At 39.5% G+C, this 26,333-nt stretch overlaps 1 protein-coding gene across 1 annotated transcript in view; it reads right to left on the bottom strand.

The window, feature by feature from the left end:
* Positions 1 to 26,333, bottom strand: part of LDLRAD3 (low density lipoprotein receptor class A domain containing 3) — a 168,890-nt gene that overhangs the window by 100,728 nt on the left and 41,829 nt on the right. Inside the window, exon 2 of the mRNA XM_044436607.1 lies at positions 14,938 to 15,084. Coding sequence (XP_044292542.1) covers positions 14,938 to 15,084 — 147 coding nt within the window. The remainder of the gene's footprint in view (positions 1 to 14,937; positions 15,085 to 26,333) is intronic.

Here is a 26,333-nt window from a genome sequence, read left to right as displayed (position 1 = left end):
AACAGACAGGATGTCGTGGGGAGCAGTGGTGGAATCTTATTATGGGGTTAAAAAAAGGCCTGGATGTGCATGCCAGTTAAGCAGTCAGCATGGAAAATGCGGAGTTGCACCATGGGAGAGTGATCTTATCAGTTTCAGCTTGGCCATGGGTCCAGGAAGGCATCCTTCGCCTTAAGACAAAATGGCTTCCACCTCTTGTGACAGCTTCCTTTTTATAAGCCAAGGCGTTCAGGTTATATATTTAGGGGGGCTATTTCACCTACGGTGTGTTACTATAACAAGGAATAAGGAAAAAAATCTGTTCAAGATCATCTTTAACAAACAAGAAATGGCAATGCTGTATTACATTCTATGTTCTTTCATACCTCATTTAATATATTTTAAAATATCGGTACATTCAGGCTTTCATTTAAAATCTGTCTCAAAATAGCTCAGGAATTATAGAGCAATCCTACCAGTGAGTAGGCAGACGATCTGAAGGCAGGGCAACTGCCTTATCCAAAGCCCTTCTGGTCTCATGCTGACAGGGCCAAAAGGAGGACTGCGTGTTTATTTCTATTTCATTTTTTGCTATTTTTTTCTCTTTCGTATATCCCTACAATTGGAAGCAATGGGAAGGAAAGTATATGTGTCAGCTCCAAGACTGGCAAACCTTTTTCTCTGTACAGGTACCATCTCTTAGGAGTAGGAGCTTTTGATCCTCTGGTTCCATAGTGTTAGCTGATCCACCCACAACACATTTCCAGTCTGCCCCTTTTCTCCTCTACTGACAAAGAGATAATGCTTCTATGGAGAAAGACATCTGATCCTCTCTCTCTCTCTCTCTCTCTCTCTCTCTCTCTCTCTCTCTCTCTCTCTCTCTCTCTCTGCAAAAATAAATGAATAAATGTCTCTCTCTCTCTGCCACTGGGAGGAGAGATCAATCCAGCTACTTGGTGGTCCTGGAACACTAAAGGATTGTAGCTTTAATCTGTTTACAGAGAGACAATCAACCAACTAAAACTGTTTGTGAAAATGCCACGCTCCTTTTCATTAAACATAGCTTTCAAACACTTATTCCAATGGTTCAGAATATGGAGAAGCAGTTGGTATTAGTTTAATTCAGAAGTTTTAACAGTACAGCAGATTTGTCATGTAATTTGTAAGACTGAAAGCATGCTTTGCAGAGAAAACCTTTATTTCTTTTCTGCACACTGCAATCTGTTCATCTTCTGACAATCTTGCATAAATAATTAGTACAATTTTCTATATTTTCTATCCCAATGAATTTTTGAGGTAGCAAACCCTGCAGTGAACTTATACAATGTCAATGAAAGTTAAAAATGCGGTAAGCTGGTAGGTGGTTTTTCAAATCAAATGACTTATTTCATTCCATTTCTATGCCACTCCAAAACAAACATTAAATGATGTATAAAATATTATGCCATAAAAGAAAAATATCCTTAAAAGTAGTTAGTAAATGAAGCACTTTCAACAAGGAATTCGTCAATAGTTTTTTTTAACATTTCTATGGAAACTTTATAGGGATTTTTCTTAATATTTAGCAGTAAGAAGTACTGCAAATACTACAAATAATTAATTAAATAAATAATCCCTGCTATTTCATTGTTATTGCAGGAAAGAAAATACAGTTTATGTGTGGGCAGTTTTCTACACCATGAAGTTCTTTCCCCACTTTTGGGAGCAGGAGTATTTGTTCAATGTTCTGAGAACAAAGAAAATGTTTGAGTACCAGATATAGAAATATGAAAGTATATAGCTTCCTAAAGATCCAGAAAATAAAATTGAGTCCTAATGGTACAATAAGTAGTGAACACCCCCAGCTTTGTGGCAGAGCACTTGTTTTGCAAGGAGTAAGGTTTTGTGTTCAGTGCCTCGAATTTATTAAATGTTTTGAGCTGAGATGAAACTTCAAACCTTTATGAGATCTCAGAGACAGAGCATATCTACCCAGAAACAATGCTCACCAACAGACCAAGTCTTAGACCTGTGGCTGGGACCTTGAGAAAAAAAGACCAAGTATGAAAGTCTTTGACCACGACAAGCAAGAATGCTCATAAAAGTTGCACTGCCAGGAGTGGAATTGGGCTGCCAAAAAAATGTGCAGGAGATTTTTGGGAGCAAATCTGTTCTCTGGATCTGAATGGCATTGGTATGGTTCTTTCTTTCTTTCTTTCTTTCTTTCTTTCTTTCTTTCTTTCTTTCTTTCCTCCTTTCCTTTCCTTTCCTTTCCTTTCCTTTCCTTTCCTTTCCTTTCCTTTCCTTTCCTTTCTGGGAATATGGAAGATCTGATTTCAGGGGGAAGGAGCAGGCACACCCAGAGCAAGCTTCTTGCCATCTGAGGCAAAGAACTCATGCCACTGCTCTGCATCAGCTGCCCTGCCGCCACAGCACACCCCTCCCCTCCCTGCTGCTGGGCAATCCTCCTTCCTTGCCCCACACATCAGAAAAGGAAAGGCAGTTGGATTTCTGAGTTAAGAGCAGCAGGGAAGCTTGAGATCTCAGCTGTTACAGGACTGTTGCAAAAACTTTGCACACTGATGAGATATAGTGATTTGTCAGCTGTGCCCTGAGATCTCACAAGAGCCCTGAAACCTCACAGTAACAGAGGGCTAGTCGCTACTCCAAAATACCTGTCCGATGGCTTTCCCACTGCTGCAATTGCCACAATATGAAAAGGGGCTTGCAGGGCTCTCTAGAGCACCTTTTGGAGAACTTCTTCCTGCTCCACCACCTCAATGTGGGTCCCTCAAACTGCTCATGTGTAGGCCAGCCTCTGGGGTGTGGCATTTTCAGTCTTCATCTGGTGCCTCTTCATACGGTCTTTTAGTGTGCAAAAGTGCTCTCCCTCAGTCCATCTTGCTTTCCTCCTCCAGCACTATCCTTCTACTGAAAGTCAGAAGCCACAATTGCTTCATCACTAGTTTAGCCCCAGCCTTCTTCACATCTAAGCCTGGGAGTATATTTCTTCCAAATACATACATCTTAGCTCCTGCAAATCTGTTCCAGTTGCAGGTAGATTACTTGAAGAAAAGCAGGATGATTTGCTCTTTAAAACTGCAATCTAGAAAGAAAAGGGCCAACATATCCCAGCCTGCCACAACCAGCATTGCCTCAGGCAATGTGTAGGCCAAAGTATTCCTACTAGCAACAAATCCAGCAACAAATCCAGCTTGATTTTCAGATTCCAAGTTTACTTTGCAGTGAAGACACACATGACTACCTCCCCTTTTTTACACCAAAAGCTACAAAATAAGCCATGAATGAATATGTCATGGAATTAATTAAATTTCTGCTTAGGTGCCCTAACCTTTAAATGCAGTGGTCATAAACTGTAAAGATTAATGAGCCTGGTCACTGGGTGTCACTGTTGGTTTACAGACACGTTTCTGAAAGTACACAGAACTGGCAGAAAAAGGTTTGTTTTCCCCCGCAAACTTGGCAGGGTGGTGGTGGTAGTGGTGGTTATAATCAGAAATGTCTGTATATTTGGTACGGCTTTAATTTTGGCTCTTGTCATGTCAGGCGGTAAGCTAGGATGATGTGCCATACTTTGAAAATGCACCATCTGCTGCTCGTTAGCTGACAAAGGCAGCAACCTACCAATTCTCTAAGTAGCTGTTGCTCATTAGCCGACAAAAGCCACTTTCAGTGCTCACATATTATTAGATTATTTTAGATAGATGAAGATTATATTTGATGAGCAAAGGGGGAGTAAAGGAGAGAAAAACATAGTACAAAGGGAAATTAGCTATGGCAACATGATCAGTTTCCAAGTCCCAGGGAAGCTGAGGACAATATTCACTATTAAACATTAGTGTGATCTGTGGCTGGGACCTGGAGGGAAAAAAGGAAACCTCCCAGGTATTTTAATGCTCCTGTTCACAAGTCTGGAAAACTAAAGCTAGTTCACAATATTCATAAAGAAATCAAATATTTTAAGCCTTTCCCCCCATTAAGATTCTCCAACATTCCTTATACTTTGATTACTAGTCGTGTGTCACACACATACACACCAATTGACTGGTAGCTCTAGAAATTAGATCTCTTCTTGAACCTCTTTTATAAATGCCTCATCAACATGCCCAGAATGGATTTCATAGAGAATTAGCAGCTTCTTCCAGTTCCCCTTTCTCTCATTCTATCCCATCTTTTGTATGAGTTTTTGTACATGTCAAGAGTAATCTCAACTTCTGCTGCAGAAGAAGCACAGAAAGCATTCTAGGTCAAACCTTTTCCTTCTCCTTCAAGCAGTTTTCAAAAGATACAAAACCAATTCCCAGCTCCATAATGGTGTTGGCTATTAGCAGCTAACCAGTCCTCTATCTGAACAAAGTTAGAAGATACTCTGCTTTAAGGACACAAGAAATAGCAAAATCAACTTTCCAACCTTCCCCTCACAAGACAAAGGTTGTTGGGGGAGCTGGATCTTTGCACTAACAACCTCTGTGTGGGGTGTGTGTTTGTGAACTTATTTGCTTCCTTCCTAACTGCTGTGTGATATGAAGAAGGCAGGCAGGGAGCAATTAACTAACTAACGGGAAGCAAATAGCTGAGCAGCAAAACAACCAAGGTAGTGGAAAGAAGCTGGAAAGTGAAGCAGGAGCTAGAAAGTAGCAGTGTTCCTATTTTATTGGATATATTTTTAAAATTAATCTCCTTTGAGGGGGTTTTTTAATTTAGGAGAGGAACTATTTTCTGTTTCTTGCTTAAGTAATTACTCCTGAGTAGTCCAGTCCTGCTTAACTGAGAGCGCAGATGCATAAACTGCATTGTTTAATTGTGCTATTCAAGCAAATCTGGATACTTGGTACTTGCTGGTCATGCCTAGGGTTAGAATACTAAGGATTAGAAAAGTAGAGATGCACAAGCTGTAATCAAGTTGTTTCTTACTGTTACTTCAGAGGACTTATGGAAAAGGTATCTGTGAAGATGCTCAATGAAACAACTCAAATTTGTGTAGCTCTAGGGAAGGTACCATTCTCATCTCTGTATTTCACTTTGCAATGGATTACTGCTGTATTCTAAAGACTACTTTTATCTGCTTTATCATGATTTCATGTGACTCTGCACTATTATGGATCTGCACTCATGGGGGTGGTAAGAATGTAAGCAGAGCTACATTAGATCAGACCTGTGGTCCATCTAGACAAGCATTCTGTATGCACAGCAGCAAACTGGATGCCCATGAGATCTCACAAGCAAGGTATGAGGTCACCTTCCTGCCCAGGTTCCCCAGCAACTGGTGTACATAGACACACTACTTCAGCTACTGGAGACAGTATATAGCCATCAAAATTAATAGCCATTGATAGCCTTCTCCTTCATGAATGTGTCCAATCCCAGGCAACCAAAATGTGTGGTCATCTCTACATCTTGTGAGAGTGAACTGCATAGTTTGTGCACTGCGTGAAGAAGCATTTCTTTTTATCTGTTCTGAATCTCCCACCAGTTTCATGGGATGACCTCAGGTTCTAATATTACGATAGAGGGAGAAAAAATGTCCCTCTCTCCACACCATGTGTAATTCTGTATGCTTCTATCAGGTCTCCCTTACTCACCTTGTTTCCTAAGCAAAGTCTCAACTGTTATTACCTTTTCTTATAGGTGAGTTGCTCCAACCCCTTGACAATTTTACTTGCCCCGCACTTTTCCCAACTCCTTTCCAGCAATACCCTTTTTTTTCTTGAGTGGAACAGTTCACAATTTGCTAAGTGTAGTCACACCAAATTTTCCATAAGGGCAGTTTTATTGGTATTATTATTTTCAGTTCCTTTCCTAACTATGTCTAACATGAAATTTGCCTTTTTTGTCATAGCAGCCGCACGCACAGTTGGTTTTTCATCAAGTTGTCCAAGTTTCCTTTCTAGGTCAGGTACCATTAGCTTAGATCACATCAGCTTATACTTGAAGCTGGGAGTTTTTGCCCGAACATGCAGTACTTTACACTTGTTTACAATGAACTGCATTTGCCCATTCTAGTTTGGACACATCCCTTCGAAGCTCCTCCCAATCTCTTTTCATTTTAATCCCCTTAAATAGTTTTGTATCATCATCCTAAATAGTTTGTATTTCTCTGTGAAACTGAAAATGTCTGGAAACAGGAAGTAGGTCATCCAAAGAAATGTTTGAGTGGGTCCCTGCCTCCCACCATGAACAGCACAAAGTGAAAATGTGAAAGTGGGTCCTATGTTGTAAATTGGGAATCTCTGGTCTGGACAGGTTGTAGACCAACTTCATGGCAGATTCAAAGAATAAACTATGCTACATTCAAACAAATATTTAAGGCAATTTATAGTACAGTGACACAGGTATTTCCATTGTACAGAAAGAAAAAAAACATTTCAATACCCAAGAAGATAACATGTTTTCCATTTCATGAATCCATTTCATGATGTTCAGGAATAGTGCTTGTGTACACACGCGCTCATGCACATACAGAGGGGGTTATACATCACCAAGGGTACCAAAATATCTTTAGGTAGCCCTGGATAAAAGAAGTAAACTAATATGGCTTAAGAGATAAATTATTTGGTCTACCACTCTTCCTTCAAGCAGCCTACAATGGAACTCCAGGGAAATGCTGGTCTGTGGCATACCTGTATTATTCCAGCCATGAGCTAGATCAGAAACCTTCCTGTACTTCTCTGGGCCCATATGGAATAGTCTGCCCACATGGACATTTTGAAATGTTTTCTAACTATATCACAAAATAGATCATGGTATCTAGGACTTGAAAATTAAGTCCTGATAGTGCGACTTAAGTTCCCATGACTAAATTTAAGATTTCAGATTGCATATGTCATCCTGATCGAACTACAATACGTAGATTTTTTTTAAAAAAAAATGCTTAACATATGGTTAGAGTACAGGATTTAGACATGGATGTTCTCAATTTAAATTGTTACTCAGCTGTCCATGTCATCTATCAAAGTAACATTTCAGAATCAAATAGGAACTGTAAAGGACACTGTATACCGAAAGAAATTAGAAATTAGATATTAGATGTTATAATAATTTACTACGTCTAAGAAGAAAAGAGGCCAACCTCCTAAAGAGAGAGAAAACACAATGAAGAGAGGAAAACCTTTAGGATAATGTAATTAAAATAAATATAGAAATAGGGGATGTAGCCTCACCAATTCACTGTTGAAGAAATCTGTCTGACATACCTGCATGTTCTTCCTCTACACAGAAACTGATACGGTATCTTTGTAAAGGAATGGTCAACATGTACTGAAAAATTATAAATAACCTTAGATTTTGTACACAGCTGAATAAAAAATAGGTATTTTGTGTATTTATTTGTAGCGCCATCCAAGTTCAAGAGGAAGCTCACATTTACCTGGTCTTATCTCAAAACAACTGCAAGCCTACCAGCTCACAGAATAAAAGCTGTATTTCTAGATTTCTACATTCACTTGAACCTGACCAGATTTTTTAAAATATAAAGCTGCATTACTTTGCAGCTATCTGTTGACATTCCTTTCTATTTCCCCCAATGTCTAATCTAAGGACAACTGTTTTATGTAGCCATAAGGAAGACAGGGATAAATTTGAAGTTATTTGCTGACTCCTGCAACAAGATGTGTGCATTCCAGATGTGAATACAGCTCACACATCTCACCATATGGGGAGATACACAAATTCCCAGGCACAGAGTGGAACACCCACACTTTATATTTACCACTTCTGTGTGATGTCATCTCAAACAGAACAGTCTTGCAAAAGCACTTTTAGATCAACAAAATTATCAGCCAATATGAAAAGCTGCAGTCTAAGAACCAATTAGCTCAGGCATCTGAAACAGAAATTCATGATTTGCCACATAACTATATACTGCTTTTTTAGCGATTACGGAATAGATTTCCAGCAGTCAATGACATAAGGAAGAAAAGCTTGCATGGGATCAGCTTAATTAAGCAAGCGGGTTAACTTACAGATAATACTTGATTTTAAAAGATTGGCCTTAAGTAGATACATATGCTCATACCCTGAATGCCAAATGCAAGACAAAATAAATACAGGAAGAATTATCCTAAGTATTGCCATTGGAAACATACACTTTCCCAGTTTGTTCAGATTTAGTGAGTTGTATTAATTTGAACTCCCTGGAAAAGACAATCGTGCTAGGAAAAGTTGAAGGAAGAAAAGGATGACCAAATACAGCATGGATTGACTCCATTAAGGAAGTCACAGCCCAGAATTTACAAGAGCTAAGCAAGACTGTCATGAATAGGACATTTTGCACGTCTTTTATTCATGGGGTCAGTATAAATTGGAACTAACTTGACAGCACAACCACAACAACATTAATTTTAATTAGAGATTTTCAGAGCCCACAACATTCTGAATGCAGTCCAGATGATTCAGTTCCTGGTACCAGCTCCATTTAACTTGAGAATGTACTTCCAAGATTTTGCTACACATTCTTTACTCTTGTTCATCCTGACTAACTGAATTATTTTAGCACAGACCTACTAGTTGGTTAATTCTACTTATCAAGAAAGAGAATGCTATTATCACTGAAAATGCTATATTGGAAAATACCTGAGCCTTTTCTTTTTTTAAAGAAGACCACAATGATAGAACATTCTCAACTTTACATTCTTGAGAAAAATGACAACATATGTAATGGACATTTGGCTTTGATTCAGGATTTTTTTTGATCCCCTGTACTCATTATGCAGTCAAGATCCTAGTTGTTTACCTTGGTCTAGAAATAAACATGATTAACATGACTTTATTGAGCCTTCTAGAGCACTCAGCATATTTACAAACTATTAAGCATCAACATTTCTGAACTATTTATAAAAACTGATGAACAAGGGGGCAGGACACCAGGTTAAATCATCATGCCCAGCTGGCTGTTGTTATTCTATCCTACAATAGCTATCCTCTGGATTACTAACTTTCCATCTTGTCCCAATCTATAGGAAATGTATAATATAGATCATTTAGGAATGTAAGGTGCAAACCTGTCAATATACTAGAAACTCTCAGAGACCCGTTCTCCCCTGCAGAGGAAGGCAGGACGCGCTCCAACGGAGCAAAACTCAGGGAATCAAGGTTTCATTTAGATGCCAGGAAGCACTTCCTGACACTTAGGACCCCAAGGGTGTAGAATGGGCCTCCACGAGAGGTTGTTGAGGCCCCATTGGTGCGGGTGTTCAAAGATAGGCTGGACATGCACATGGTGGGCATGTCGTGAGCGGAGCCGGCTGGGTCAGACTAGATGGCCCAGGAGGCCCCTTCTGACTCACTCTGCTTCTATGTTTCTCTATTTTAATGTAGAAAGAGGTAAATTTAGGTCTGAGGATAGCAGCTGGAGATTGTAAAGAAATAATAGGAATACGTATATACTGAAAGCGAATTATTATTATTACATTGCATTTATATCCTGCCATTTTTCCTTTTGTGAGGAACCCAAGGCAGCTTACATATCTTCATTTTATCTTCACAACAAGAACCCTGTGAGGAAGCTTAGGCTGAGAGTGGTGGTAGCAACCAGGAAATTATGTCAACTGCGACCAGGAAATTATGAACATGGTTATGATTTATGTAATCTTCCACGAAAGACCAAGTCTTGGAACTGGCACTGCTTGAGGAAAAAAATAAGTGGCACCATGGTGTAGAAGAGAAGTCTCCCAGTTAGGAGAATGGCATCCCAGTTCTTATGACTTGCTACGCCACCTACAAGTAAGCTTCAGAATGGGGGTTGTACTGTGAACAAGTGCCCATGCAAGACATTAGGCTCACTGTGGCTTATTCTTCCCCTTCATCATCTCTAGGCCTTCAACTCGTTTCCCCAAGATCCTTTCCTTCACATACCCTTTGCTACACTTTCTAGTCACCTCTTCTTAAAAGAAAAAAAAAACCTGTCAGAGCATCAGAAAAATCCAACTGGAGTAATAAAAAGGGTCTCCAGAAAACTGTACATTCATTCCCTTGTTGGTGGTGGTGGCATCATTGTCATTACTGTCAGTCTTTCGCAAGTGTGTCTTGTGACAGTCTGTTAACTGTAGTCTAGCCTGGTCAATTCCCTTGTAAGCTTCAGCTGTCAAAACGAGCAGCAAAGTGGAGGAGGCAACACACTCTGAGCCCCAGGAGTGCCAGTAATGAAATGTCTGAGTCCCAGGCCAAAGCACCAGCCCATATGTAAGTGAACTCAGCTCCTGGGCCAGGAGAAATTACGTGCTACTTACTGATCTCATAGCTACATCTATGAGGGTGAGTCGAAAAGTATCCGCACTGTGGCTGTAGAATTTATTTTAATTAACGTTTAGAAAAGAGAAATACATCATTTTTCAACATAATCTGCTTGCTTTTTGTCCATCTGTCAACAAGCTTTTGTATGCCCTCATTAAAAAATGTTTAGGCTGAGCTGCAAGCCACGAATGCACTGCTGTCTTCACTTCTTCATCAGAAGTGAATCTTTGTCCTCGTAGGGCTGCTTTCAGGAGACCAAACAGGTGAAAGTCCAATGAAGCAAGATCAGGACTATAGGGAGGATGCTTTAACACCTCAAAATGAAGTTTTTGCAGAGTGTCGACAGGAGCTACAAGAAGTGGGAGAAAAGCAGTATCTTTAATCTTCCCATTCTGTTGTAGCTGGAGAACTGGGGAAGTGTTGAAAAGGAGTATGCTATTGAGAAGTGACAAGATCACATTTCCAAGGGGAAATATTTTCTCCTCTCCAATTTCTGGCACATATATGTTGTCATTTTTTTCCCTTTTTGGTGCTTTTCAATTGGTAACTTGGCAAATGGTCTCTGGGAAATTAGGGATAATTCACCAATTAGGAATAATTTGCAGTCCCATCTTGTCAGTTTCCATGTATGTTATTTGCTCCACTGCACAATCCCTTTTGACAGCTAAAACATAACCCAAAATGGACCAGGCAGGACTACACATATTCGACAGCTGTAACAAACGACCAAAAAAAAATTACAAGAATACCTGTGCAAGTTTTGTGAGTCAAATTTTTTTTAAAAATGGGTAGCGAGCCAGTGATGGTCACTCCAAAATGCCATTTGGGCCTGTAACTGGCAGCAGCAGCAACATTTTGCTGTGTGTCAAGCAGCTTGCTAGCCAATCCCTGCACTCTACAAAAAAGTTTGTTTCCTGGGTTTGGGGGACATGACAACTCATTCTGGATTGAAGAACCCCTAGGGAAAAAAAACCTGGTTGTTTCTGGAAAAAAGAAGCCATCCTGTGGGAAGCAATTTCAGTTCAGATGCCACAACAACCCACTGAAACTAGTTGCACAAGAACAGTTGTGCAGTCATGGGAACTAGGTCAGTGAATGCTCCCACCAACTGGAACCAACTTCCAGAACATTTTTTTTTATTTCAAAAGGTAGTTTTACAGGATTTTAGGAATTTTGCATTTTCAAGATTATTATAACAGTTTTGTCCATTGATAAAGTAATAGTTCTTGTCATTTTCCTCTATTCTAGAAGCCACCATCTTCCAGTGGGAAAAGTAGTGTACAAAAGAAATGAAAATAAATATCTGCAAAGCTCAAAAACATTTGAAATGCAAAATATATCAGTGTAGCCTATTCTGTTTACTTTTACCTGTCAACTACAGGGCAGTGCAGAAAATGAATCACCTGCTTCAAAGATCTTTTTCTTTTGTGTTAGCTTCAAACTCAATCCAATGTGAAATACAGTTTTATGAATGGAGTCTTTGCTGCTATTTAAGTCTTATGGCCAATTACTGTACTTATTAGCACTGGTATCTTACTAGATCCAGATTATTCTTAGTGACCAAAGAATATCCTAAATCAACTCTGTGGTGACTGGCTGATTCATTCCTAAACAATACATAAATCCTGTTCAGCAACCATTTTACTTGCTTATTTGTAGCATGTGACCTGGTGACATTGCAGAGCATGTAAAGAAGAAGAAAAAAGAGAAATAAACTCTCCTTGGTGATATTTTTTATTTACACATACACACAGTTTTATACTACCAGGCTTAAGGAAACGATTTTGGTCGTGAATACTATGCATGGAAAGAATGTTGAATTGTACCTGATCTTGGCCAGAGTTGATTATCCCAGGTCCCATAATGACAACTGCAGCACAGCTTAGTTAAAATACAACAGTGAACTGAAAAGGAAATCCAATCCAATCTACATTGTTAAAGCGTTGTTGCCAGAAGTTCAGGGCCACACAGCTCTAGACAACTAACATTGCATCACAGGGGTGACTTTGGTGCCACGAAATTAACTGAATAGTCACTACAGAAGGTAGAGAAACGGTAACTGCAGAATGTATGACACTCATTGGATCTGCAAACATCATGTGTGAGATAAATAAATGTAAGAAAAAACTGCATAACCCACTTCAAACTACAACTAATAAGGGAATACTATTCCTTAAATTCAGCTCTCACAATTTGGTAGGGTAATTCATTCAAACAATCCATTCTGAAATAAATATTGCAGTCTTAATAAAAGGTATGCTTTATAATCATCAAACAAACAACTTACAAGACCATTCTGGCAACTGTGGCAAAGCAATTTCACAACAACATGGTGCTATACTGGTATTTCATAGGCAACTTTTACAGCTGGCAAAACACGTCAACCCAAATATTTAGAGTACAGCATTTATTTTTAGGTTCAATAAACCTGCTTTTGGTTTTGAGGAGGTACTTGAGCTGCATGTTTTTCATTTGAAATAAAGTCTGGGGAGTAGTGGTTGACGCCTAGCTTTATGCATGCTTTATGCAGCTTTTCCATCTCTTCCTCTTAACAGATTTCTTTTCTGGTAAGAAAAAGACAGAAGAATTGTAGGAAAACATGGAAGTGCTACAAACAGCAGATGTCTTTGTCTGAATGTCCATACAATTCCATGAAAAAGTCAGCTCAATTGCACAGTAAAAATTAAAGCTTTCGCTATAAGCACCCAAAGAGAAATTACTTTTGACAAAAAGCACTCTTAGATATGAACACATGAAAGAAACAGCTAGGCTTAAATATTCACTGAGCAGATGCATTGCTGTTACAAAAGAATATGTGCACTGTCTGAACACTTAAATGCATTGGCTAACCACTTAAATATTTTGGCTAAATACAGGAATCACAATCTTTTAGGTTTTGTTTTTACACTGCTTACAGTTTCAGAACAAGAGAATCCTACCAAGCAACTGAACTTGAGAACTTCATTAACTTGTCCAGTGCACACTTCTTCCAATACTTTTCTTTGGATTCCCTGATCAGAAAAGAATTCCAACCTCAGAGCTGGTGATCTGTGCTTGGATTCCACACCCCATCCCTCACCACTCCACAATGCAGACTGAGTTGAAAGAACTCCTTTGGCTCCTTCTCTGTGGTCATAACAGTGTTCCATGTGGAGGCAGGAAAAGGAGAAGCCTGAGACTGCCAGGATATAATGAATCCTGATGCTGCTGCAGCCTCCTTACCTCTTCCTCCAAAGTGTTGCAACTAGATGGCCAATATTGGCCATCTAGCTGAATTGCAGAGTAAGAGGTATGGAGAGGCAAAGATTGCTTCCACATTCTTCTGCCCATCATAGGTTGTCTGAGGCTTACAGGCATCCCACTGGATTGTGCCCTAAAGCAAGCATAAAAAGTTGAAATATCATAAAACTGAAGTTGGTCTCTACAGAATTTTTTTTACCTATCTGTAACAGAACGATCAGCATGATGGGTTTGGATTCATGATGGGTGAACTGTCAGGCAAAACTGTTATCGCCACCCAAACCACCACAATGTTGAAATGCAATTCATTTTATTCCTGACCCAGTTCTGAAGTGCAGATCCCGTTACGTTGTATGCCCTGCAACAGCAAGAGCCACTTCACAAGCTTCCAACTTTGCCCTCAACCCCATCAGCTTCATTTCCCATTTGTCTGTAGCAGCTGTGGTAACAAGGAGGGTTTTCTGGGGGATTCTGTACAAAATATTCCTGATGCCTTGAATGCTACAATAGCAACAGGAGCAAGGAATCTTGTGAAATGTAATTGTTAATATAGATATCAGGAACCCTGAAAACATTTTGTCCCAGCAGTCTTTGTACCAAGGATATACCTGAGTCAAATTCAAGCGGGACATGAATTAAAAGTGGTATTGATGTTGTGATGCAGGTAAGCATTACAACTAGAAATAGTATGTACGGCTTTACCAGTGATTACAAACCTGCCAGGGATGAGTACAAAACTGTACTCAAATAGGTTTCTTTGTAGATCTGGACATTCAGAATTATTTGATTTTGTTTGTAGCCAAGCACTGACCCTTTACTGACCTACCATTCTTCTATCTTTGGCTTTGTTCAGATTGGTGAACAAAGCAAGGTGAACAGTTTGCTGCAGTTTTCCATTTGTTTGTTCTTTCACTCACAGCCTGCTAATGCACACTGCACGGCCTGTCTGCACTGAATAAAACCATACAAACACCAACTGATTAATCCGACCGCATTTGTTAGATCATGCTATTGCATAAAGACTCCTTTTGCACTCAGTGAGCATACGCTGTTGTGCACAATCGGTAGCCATTTCATCCCAATTCTAAAATTAATTTTTGAAGATCTCCAAGTTAATCTGGCTCACAGGGAAGATCCAATCCACTGGCAATAAACTGCAACAGGAACATCTTTCCTAATTTGGAGAGGGAAACAGGTTTAAGCACCAAAAAGCTACTGTGTTCTTGAGCATCAACTCCCCTACCCATCCAATAAACTATCTCACAGCGTTGTTAAGATAGATGCCTTCCTTTATTCCTTGGAGTAACTAAAGGATAAAAACTTTGTAAGTTGAAATTGCACCAATGAACCATTGAACAGTTACTCCAACTAGATATATCAGTAAAAATGATGATACATTGTTGAATACTAATCACTGAAATGCACTCAATTTTACATGGCTGAAGCTTGCTGTTCAGATATGGTAGCCAGCAAGTAGAGGATACTCACGACATTCTTTCTCATCACTTTCATCAAAGCAGTCTGGCAGCCCATCACACTGCCAGGCCCCCGGAATACATCGTCCATTACTGCACATAAAGTTTCCAGGAATATTGCATTCATTTGTCAAGTTATTCCAAGGTAACAGTTGTCCTTCTGTAACAAGAAATGATAAAAATACAATGTTTACAAATATAGAGACTGCTTTTATATCTGAAATGATAGAAAAAGTGTAAATACAGAATCAAAGCAGAAAGATTTAACAGAAAATGTAAACATTCTTATACAGACAGCACAAACCAATCTAATTATTCTACAAAGAACTCAATGAATCACAGTTTTAAGATCTATTAAAATGTAGCTTTCTTGAGATGGAGTCTCTAGAACTGAAATCACATGTGTTCATATTGCTGGAACGCTGCCTCTGGCAGCAACATTTTTCCTAACTACTAGAGAAAATCAAATCATTCAATTTGCTTTTCTATTGCCTAGAAATAGAAAATTCCAGTTCAAATAGAAACTGTAGCCCAAATGTTTGAAGAACATTGAGACTTAGAGGGGCAGCAAAGAAGGACCTAGAAAAGATCATCAAATGTAAGGGTGCTTCACTGGAAAACAAGACAAAGATCATTCACATCACTGTATTCCCAATACTATGTATACAAGGGGCGTTCAATGTATTTTCAGTATCAGCATGAAGAAAAAGGAATAAATTGAAATAATTTTTATTTTTCAATGTAATCTCCCATAACGTCAATACACTTATTACATCTAGAAATTAACTTTTCAATTCCCTCTAAAAAAATACCCTTCCTTCTTGTCTAAAAAATGTGTGTTAATTGCCGCTTTGAGCTCTTCATTGTTGGAAAATTGCTTTCCACAAAGATCTTTTTTTTAAATTCGGGAATAGGTAGTAGTCAGTGGGGGCCAGGTCCGGGCTATAGAGTGGTTGGTTTATTTCTTCAAAACCACAGTCTCGCACAGCAGCCTTTGAAACAAGCGCCGTGTGAATGGGTGCATTGTCGTGAAGAAGCAACACACCTGTGGTCAGTTCCCCCGCCTTTTTTAATTGCTTCTCTTAAATTACACAGAGTGGTTGCGTGAGATGCTGTGTTTATGGTTTCACCTTTTTTCGTGTACTCGATCAATAAAATTCCCTTTGAGGCCCAAAACACTGTGGCCATGATTTTTCCGGCCGATGGAGTGACTTTGAATTGCTTTGGAGGGTCAGCACCTTTTTTATGCCACTGCATGGACTCCTGCTTACTTTCAAGGTCATAGTGATCTTCTCAAGTTTCATCTCCAGTAACAATCCAGTTGAAAATACTCAATGGCTCTTCACCAAAGAGCTCTAAAAATTTCCTAGAGCACTCGACTCGCACTTGTTTCTGAGGCGCCATGAGCATTCGTGGCACCCATCTTGCACAGACCTGTGAAAGGTTAAGATGGTCATGAAAAAATAGTAAATATGGTACCAATGGATAGGTTTGTCATCTTTGCTAACATTATAATTTTTATTCGGGCATCTTCCAATACAAGTTTCTCAATTTTTTTCACATTTTCTTTCATAGTGGCAGTAACCGGCCCACCCGAGCGAGGGTCGTCTTCAATGCTTTCTCTGCCCCTTTTAAATTCACTTGACCACTTTTGAACAGTAGATAATGAAGGTGCAGAGTCCTGATAAATGGCCACCATCTCTTTGTGAATGATTTTTTGACTCTTTCCTTGTTTTGTAAGAAATTTAATCACAGCGCAGTGCTCGATTTTCTTCAACATTGTCGAGTCAGTCATCATGGTCGTCTTTCAGTGAGGATTACTAGGGAACTAATGATCACAGTTATTTGAAATTTTGCATGTATACCCTCAGATAGTGTCATTAGCTAATGAAATAATTAAATTACCCATATCAATAGCAAATTAACCCGATACCGAGAATACATTGAACACCCCTCGTAAGTGTGAAAGCTGAACAGTGAAGAAAGCTGTCTGGAAGAAAATTGATGCATTCTGAACACGGTGCTAGAGGAAAGCTTTGAGAATATCCTGGACCAGTAGAAAGATGAACAAGTGGGTCCTACATCAAATCAAGCCAGAGCTTTTCCAAGAAGCTAAAATGACAAAAGTAAAGTTTTCATATTTTGGACACATCATGAGAAAGCAATCCATGCTAGGAAAAGTCCCTGGAGAAGACAAATCATACTAGGGAAGGTCAAAAGCAGAAGAAGAAAAGAAAGACCAACTAAGAGATGACTTGACTCCATAAAGGAAGTTGCAGCCTTGAATGCAGAACAGCTAAGCAAGGATGTCATGGACAGGGCATTTTGGAGGGCTTTTATTCTTGGGGTATCCATAAGTCAGAGAGGACTTGATGGCACATAACAACAAAAGCACTCAACAGAATATTATAAGATCTATTCCTCCTGTGTTTTAATTTGTGCCAATGAACGAAAAGAGAGAGACCACAAGGCCAGAAATTCTCCAAAAAATAAGATTTACTTAAACAACAGACTATTCATGTATTTATTACATTTCTATACTGTCCCATAGCCTGCAGACTCTGTGTGCTTTGCAAATTTAAAAATCATAGATACAATTCATAATAGTGAAAATCAATACAGTTTTATGGAGAATAGTGAAGATGTGTACAAAATGGGCAGTACATTGCATAAAATGACAAAACCATAATAAATGAAGTTGTGACTATCACAAAAGCAATAATAAAATGTATAAAATAAATAAATTGCATAAATGACATAAAATATTTCTTACATTAACTAGCTAAGTTAAAACGAGAGGGCTGAGTGTGGAGAACGTGTTGCTTGGAAAAGTATAAGCAAGTGACTTGCAATGACACTGAAGAATGTGATGGTGGTTATACATGACTTTCATGATGTAAACTATTCTGCAAACAGCATAACCTCAGTTCTTTTTTTGTATGACAGTAGACATCTTGCCTTCCAATCTATGGAGGACTACTCAGGCTTCTACTGAAACTGCCACTCCATAGCACTGAAAAACACAGTTTTGTGTTACTTTCAATGAATCTCAATCATGGGAGGCCAGGAAGCAGAGGGTAAGTTTGTTTGCTTTTACTGTTCAAAATAGCCCCAGCACCCCAGTTGGGATTACTGGGAGTAACTGCTCTGGCACAAAGAGTGAGGCTTGTTCATCCTACTTCTTTGACCTTAATAGGAAATGTTTTTATTAAAGTTCTTGTGAACTTTCTTCTTACAGTTTATCTGATTCTAACTTTGTATTGAAAATTAAGAATGGATATATGAACGCTCATGTTCTGCAATGCAAATTGTAGTAGGAAATTGCTACAGGGGCAAAACTACAACCAGATGCTTACTTTCTTGCTCAAAACAACTTAAAAATCATATTTTTAATGTGAAGTGGCTGGGCTCCTTCTATGCCCTGAATCAGATGCATTTTTTTTAAATGACAGACATGTTTGAGGTCGTGTCATATTTTCAAACAAGTGATATAGAGATGGGTGGAGAGAAGCACTATTGTGCTTGACTGCTTAAGGCACATGTTGCCTAAAAACCATCTTTGATGAATACGGCTTGGCCGATTCACAGAGAAAGGTATAGAGGAACCAGCATGGTTACACTTACTACTACTCAAAATTTCAGGCAAAGATCTTTTAGTTTCAGCAGTTAACTTGCAAGCTGTTAGTGACACTAGCATAGGCCTGGTTAATATAATTGATCCTGTTTCTGTGCCATTGATATTAAGCACAGATATCACCCATGGCAAAACATTTATGCGGATATTGAATTTCAGTTTGCTCACAGACAGGCTGACAAAGAGAAAATAGTTGAGATCACAGCAAATTTTTATGCAGACAATGGAACTGCAATGGATTCCTCTTCCCTTTTGTGGGACTTAATGAAGGCTATCTTGTGGGGGATGTTCACTTTGGAGGGCTCCCTGCCCCTATTAAAAAAGGAAACAATAAGAAAAACGATGCACTAACAAATTAAGTGGGAACCCTCTTTGTGAACATAAAGGAATGAGGAAAACATGTTGAACTAGTGGCTGTTGAGGCAAAGCTCTTGAAACTGGCAAAATGAATTAGGAATGAAGAGAAGAAAGCTATTGACTAGGGTTCTCAAACAAAGGTATGGTAGAACAGCAATTCTGACTATTATAACAGAAAAGGGTCAATAATAAACTTTTATGGCATACGATACACATTTAAAAAACAACAACTCTAATCTCTTGGCTGTAGATACCTTTATAGATGCCTTAGACATAATAACAATTGAGGCCAAAAACAGATCAATGCTTAACCAACCTATAACTCAGCCAAAGCTCCAATTCTATTACTCGGCTGAAACCAGGCAAATCCCCCAGTGTTGACAGTTTTATGGAAGAATTTTGTAAAGTTTTTGCAACCTCTATCTTGCTACATCTCACAATCCTCTTTCATGAATCTTTCTATGTTTCTAGAAATTTGGACAAGGGTAAGTATAGCAGTCATTCCTAAACTGCCAGGATCCTACTGCCTGATCAAGATGCCAAGCTATTTACATTCATCGCGGTCAAACAACTGAATCAATTCATTGCACAGTATGTCCATACAGATCAAATGGTTCATGCCAGGCTATCAAATGGCTAATGCTATCAAATGGATTTTAAGCATTGTCCATCCTAGCAACTCTACTAAATTCCTCTCTACTGAATCCTTTAAAAGCCTTCGATCAGGTGGAATGGCTACATCTACAAAGCCTTACAAAAACTGGAGACAGATGAGCTCTTGCAGACAGCAGTAGCCCAGCAATACGCTGCTTCAGAGGTACGCATCCAAATAAAATGGAAACTCTACAGATGCAGCTGCATAGAGGAACACAACTAAGGATGCTGACTCTGACTCTGACTCTTCCTTTTGCCATTGTTATAGATACCTGGCACAAAAAACTCATTGTTGTCTTCAAATTAAAGAGATCATGACTATCGTTTTGAATAATCCTTTTGCAGATGATTTCCTTCTATTTCTTTCTAATCCTGAAACTGCTATACTGGAACTTAAAGAAATGTCAGTCACTTTCTATAACCACACTGGTCTTAAAATAAATTATGACAAATGTGGCTTATCTTGCTTACAAACACTTTAACTCCCCCCTACCCACCCACCCACCCACCCACCCAAATACTTCAAAATATATCCCAACTAACTTTGACACATTGTTGAGATTAAAATTTCAAAGGACTTGTAACAGCTAGTTCCATGAAACTACAGACCTGTCATAAAATAGATGGTATAGACATTTAAAACATGGGCTAATATATTGCCTCTACAAAAATTATGACTCTGCCAATCTTCTTTTTCTCTTTGACTTGATTCTCCCTCCCCCACAACCCAGTAGATAACAAATTTAAAAAACGGCCAAGAATACAGAGAAAAGGTCTAAATTAAAGATCCACAGTGTCGCTGCCAAATGAGAGAAAGATTTGATATATGCATTTTATTATGGTATTTCAGATCAAACAAGTAACAAGCATCATATGAAATGATACAGGCATACCCCTGCATTTCCATGGAAACAGTAAATAATGCCCTTCCACACAAAACGTTCCTTTCAGAAGTGATGAAATAGAGAGGATTGAAAACCCTTCTACAAATCACCACTCAAAATTTAGTAATCATAGGCCAAAACCCTTATTCTTTCCCCTCTCTCCCTGCCCAATTCTAGCAGAAGCAGTTCACTTGAGTACACCAGTTGCTGGGGAATATGGGAGGTAGCACTCATTGACTATTTATTGAATCCTGTGAGCCCCTGGTATGTCACTGTGTGAACAGAATGCTGAACCAAAGGGATAACTGGTCTGATCCAACATGGTTTCATGTTGTTATTCTCCTGCAGGAGCAGTCAAACCTGTGGAGTCCCTGAGCTGGTGGGAAAAGGGTTTTTTCCATGTTAGAGTTCTGTTCATAAGGAGACAGCCCGTCTCTCTCCCTGTCCTGGTGGTACATCCAAGGGACTGAACGTTTCCCCAGTGATAAAAAGACAAAATAACCCTTTCTACTAAAGCACTAGCTACAGAGAAGGTATTCTTCAAGCATTAATGATCTTTCCATCTAGTTGTTGTTAGTTGCGAAGTCGTGTCCGACCCATTGTGACCCCATGGACAACATTCCTCCAGGCCTTCCTGTCCTCCACCATCCCCCAGAGTCCATTTAAGCTCACGCCAACTGCTTCAGTGACTCCATCTAGCCACCTCATCCTCTGCCGTTCCCTTCTTCTTTTGCCATCTATTGTTCCCAGCATTAGGCTCTTGTCCAGGGAGTCCTTCCTTCTCATTAGGTGGCCAAAGTATTTGAGTTTCATCTTCAGTATCTTGCCTTCTAAAGAGCCATCAGGGTTGATCTCCTCTAGGACTGACCGGTTTGATCACCTTGTGGTCCAAGGAACTCGCAGGAGTCTCCTCCAGCACTACAATTCAAAGGCCTCAATCCTTTGGCACTCAGCCTTCCTTATGGTTCAGCTTTCACAGCCATACACTGCAACTGGGAAAACCATAGCCTTGACTATACGCACTTTTGTTGGCAGAGTGATGTCTCTGCTTTTTAGTATGCTGTCTAGATTTGCCATAGCTTTCCTCCCCAGAAGCAAGCGTCTTTTAATTTCTTGGCTGCAGTCCCCGTCTGCGGTGAACTTGGAGCCCAGGAAAATAAAATCTGTCACTACCTCCATTTCTTCCCCATCTATTTGCCAGGAAGTGAGAGGACCGGATGCCATGATCTTAGTTTTCTTAATGCTGAGTTTCAAGCCAACTTTTGCACTCTCCTCCTTCACCCGCATCAAGAGGTTCTTTAGTTCCTCTTCACTTTCTGCCATTAGAGTGGTATTATCTGCATATCTGAGGTTGTTATTTCTCCCAGCAATCTTAATTACAGCTGGTGATTCATCTAGCCCCACCTTTCTCATGATGTGCTCTACATATAAGTTAAATAGGCAAGGCGACAGCCTACAGCCTTGCCGAACTCCTTTCTCAATTTTGAACCAAGCAGTGGTTCCGTGTCCAGTTCTCACTGTTGCTTCTTGAACATCTAGTACCCACACTGTAAAAATAGAAAACCAATTTCATGCACAAAGAACTAATCAGGCCTAAAGGCTGAATGGGATGCAGGTAGGAAGACAATTATAATGGAGTACCAGTGATCCCGGTTCTGACCTACCCCCTCCCCTTTTGTGCAACTTTGGCACAAACAAGGCAATTCAGTGGTCATATTTCACCTAAAACGCACAGCTTAAACATATTTTTACCTCTGTGCTGGAGAAAATTGCACATTACATCAAATAGTTGTAGACTTTTGGAACCAAGTTGTTTTTACATGATGTGAAATTAATGAACAGTGAATTGAAACCTGTGTAGCAATACCACTTTTAACTTTCAAAGAATAACTTTACGTAAAGACTTGAGATCTGTTATATGTGCAAGTGGTAATAATGCCAATAAAATCTATTTTTGTTCCAGGCTGCAACATAACAAAACGTGGAAAAGACAAACAGAGGGTGGGGGGACATATTTCTGCAAGGCACAGGAAGAGAAGAATCTAGTTGAAGCTATAAGTAAAAATACTAAAATATTTCAGGGAAGATAAAGTCTGTAGAAGACTCCTGGTCCAGGAAAAGTGAGAAAGGCTTAGCAGTACAGAGTGCAGGAAAACACAGAGAAACACAGAATCCTAAGAGTGGGCTACTCCATTCTTCTTGAGAAGTTATTAGCTAAAGTCAAAGATAACAAAGCATTAGGCAGAATGAATACTGTGTCTCAGTATATATGAAAGTTAGTTTGGAAGAGTTGAGAAAATTATTCTATCAAAGGTTCTTTTTTCCCTGTTCTTGGAAAGAAAGCAGGCAAAAGCATCTTAGAAGAAGTGCCAAACAGAATGTAGTACTAAGTTCTTTCTTATCTATCTATCTATTTAAAGTTTTTATATGCCGTCCCCATTGCTACACAGACTCAGGACAGCTCACAACACAAATAAATAAAACAACTGTAAAATTACAATTACAATTAAAACTTGGAAACACACTGGCTGCATAATTAAAACTATAAATATTAAAGATTATTAAAATACTGTTTAAATAAAAAGGTCTTGGCCTGGCGCCAAAAAACAAATAACGACGGCGCCAGGCGGATCTCTCTGGGGAGCGCATTCCTTTGCTACCTTGTGAAGTATCAACAATTTGATCTTCCCTAAATGAAAAAGAAACAAAACAAAACAAATCTACAAACATCCTGGACAAAGCCCAAAGTTATACAATCCTTTACCTTCTTGAGCATCACTATCCCTCCCTGACAATTAGCTTTATACTGACTGAAACCCAAGTCAAGGGTTTGTCTCTGATGTCTCATTTTTAACTGGGACAACAGACAAGCAGGTGTGTTATCAGAAGACGACATCAAGTCCAGAGCAATAAATTGCATGTAGATAATTAAAGGATGCAGCAAGAATGAAGCTAATAACAGCTGTGTATAAAAATCTGTTGAGAGCATCAGCAAAGCCATCATTCTATCTTCCTTCCCAGAAACAACTAAATCATGTATTAAGAGTCGAGAAGGGACAGTTGAAAATAAAATTATTTAAAATTGCATATATACATTCTTCTGTTTCTCAGTTACTACTTTTCATCTCAATTCATGTTTATCTTCATCAGCTTAGCATATCCAATTAAAAATACCAGAGTTCTGCAACTTTATTTGTAGCTTCACTTTCAACAGGAGATACCAAAACAAGTGTCTGCTCTCAACAGACATTATGAGAGTTCTTCTTTATCACTTATCAGTGAAGCTTCTTAGCCAACTTGGACCAAACGCTAATCATAAATCTGTTTATTCTTCTACCTGTGCCAAAAAGATTAGACCAATTTCTTTGCTCTCATGATCTTGGCTACATTATGAACCACAGAATCTAACTTTTAATTTGGAGGAAGGAGAAATCTCAACATCCAGACATTTCTTTTCCCCAATATACCTTAGAGCCAAGATCAGGACCTAACCAACAAAAATTAATCAACAGTTTTGCCAACAAGTGAGTGAACCCAATAGTGCCTCTCTGTTAACAGAACAATCCATCTGTCCTCAGAAGGAGTTTTGATCTGGAAGAGGTTCCCATTAATACCTTCTTTGCCAAGCCTATTCTGTTCCAGCTGCAGCATGAGATCTCTTTGCACTAGACAGGATCTAACCTAATTAATTCTGTAATTAATTAATTAATTAATCAATCAATCAAGCCATCGAATTCATCTTAAATCTGGAAGTGCAGTCCACTGCTTTTCTATCATAACCAGCTAATATCTTATCCCACCCTTCAACATTCATTCATACATAAGCTGCTGAAAAAAATGGCCACATTTCTACATTAATGCAATTAGTTTATCTCTGTAATTCCAAATCATTCAACCCTCCAGAATTAGTAGGACAAGCAACAGCAGAAATCTTTTCCTTGAAATGAAGGAAATTTGCCAAGTCTACCATCTAGAACCAAACTACTTGTTACACTAATTGTGTAACATGTAGCTGAAGTGTCTTTCTTTTTTTCTTATGCTAGAGTGTAATTCAGACTGGGACTAAACTTTCAGCACATGAATTCATCCCAAAATTCCTGCAAGAGCAAAGGGGGAGTTAAAAGAAATGATTTCTTGATTGGATGTGAGTCTCTCTTCTTTGCATCTTTCACATGGATGAATAGGATTCCAGGTCTGATCTAGTTAAAATACAGGGTTGGAAAGGCTATCACATAAAAACCTAGAGAGCTGCCGTCAATTGAAATAAACAGAATGCACAATACCATCATATATACCTTATCATGGCAAGACATGTAAAACAGTTTACTGAAGCATTGCCCCTTCCTGCCTCAGAGTTCATCACTGAGGTCAATGAAAAAAAGAAGCCAAAAATTAACATCAAGCTCTGTAAACATGAAGCGCAACTTAGAGCAGTTAATTTGATGGGAACATAAATGTTTAATGTTTGTTAAATCAGCTCTGACTCAGCAGAAAGAGGAAATGCATTCTGTCATCAAGCAGCATGCTTACATTAACAGGCAGTTTCTGACTTAATATGAACTTCAGAACAGCTGACAATCTAAACTTTCAACTTTATTCAGACCGTGAATAAAGATGATCAGACCACCATTCCATTCTTTTTTATTCAAAAATTGCTGCTTCCCGCCAGGAGTTTCTCCATCCTATTGCTATTAGGAATGTCTATTCTCTTCTGCTGATGTTACTGCTACTCCTGATGTACGTTAGTCTTCCACCTTGGTAACCCTGCTAAGAGACCACACTAGTAAGAAAGACTAGCCTCCTGGAGCCACTGTTCCTGGTTTCTTTGACCTTCCTTCACCAAATTCAGGTTTGTATCCAAGAGGAGGAGGTCCAAGATTTGCGTCTAAAGAAATATGTCAACCCTTGTCTAGCCCTCCTTCTACACAACTAGGCTCATTCACATTGCAGCTATATTACGTACTTAACTTTAAGGTCATTTAATATCATGAACAATGTAAGTAAATTTGTGTAAATCAAAAGATTTTCATTTAACTTACGAAAAGTGGGGAGGGTTATGCTGTCACTGAGCAGTTCCTTTTCTGGGTAAGAAGGCAATATAGAGTGGTACCTCGGCTCACGAACACCTTGGTTCATGAACAAATCGGGTCATGAACAAAAATTTCATTAAAATTTTGACTTGGGTCGCGAACTCCACATTGGGTGGCGACCAAGATCTCAGCCATCTCCCCATCCCACCCCAAGTGGGGAGATGGCCACAAACGCAGTTGCTTTCGTGCAGGGAAGGCATGCGTGATCACAGTCGCGCTCCTGCAGGAAAGATGGGCGCAATCTCGGCCATATCCCCCCGCAAACCAGCACGATCGAGTGGGGAGATGGCCAAGATTGCGCCCATCTCCCCCTCCCCCAGTGCACCCCTTTCGCGCCCGTCTCTCTGTCCCCCAGCACACCGTTTGCACCCCCCTTCCTCCCTCAGTGCACCCGCAATTGTGCCAGTCTCTCCCCCTCCACCCCCCAGCACGCAGGGATGACGGGTGCCTGTAAGGATGATGGGTGCCTCCAGGGATGACAGGTGCAATCTCGGTCATGCTGGGAGGGGGGGCGGAGAAATGGCCGCACTTGTGCTCGGGGTGTGTGGGGGGAGAGATGGCCGCAATCTTTGTTGTTGTCACTTTTCTTCACATTTTTCCAATTTAAAAAATGGTTACAGAACGGATTAACCTTATTTACATTGAGTCTTATGGGGAAATTTAACTTTCACGACCAATTTGGGTCACAACCAGAGTCCTGGAACGGATTAAGTTTGTGAGCCAAGGTACCACTGTAATTATTTTTTGGCTACAGTTGGCTGTAGCAATTCACACCAGGACAAGATCTACT

Source organism: Varanus komodoensis, unplaced genomic scaffold (genome assembly GCF_004798865.1).
Source record: "Varanus komodoensis strain SLA01 unplaced genomic scaffold, ASM479886v1 scaffold3, whole genome shotgun sequence".
NCBI classification, from domain to species: domain Eukaryota; kingdom Metazoa; phylum Chordata; class Lepidosauria; order Squamata; family Varanidae; genus Varanus; species Varanus komodoensis.
The sequence above is the reverse complement of the archived record's forward strand: the minus strand, read 5'-3'. Positions and strand labels throughout refer to the sequence as shown.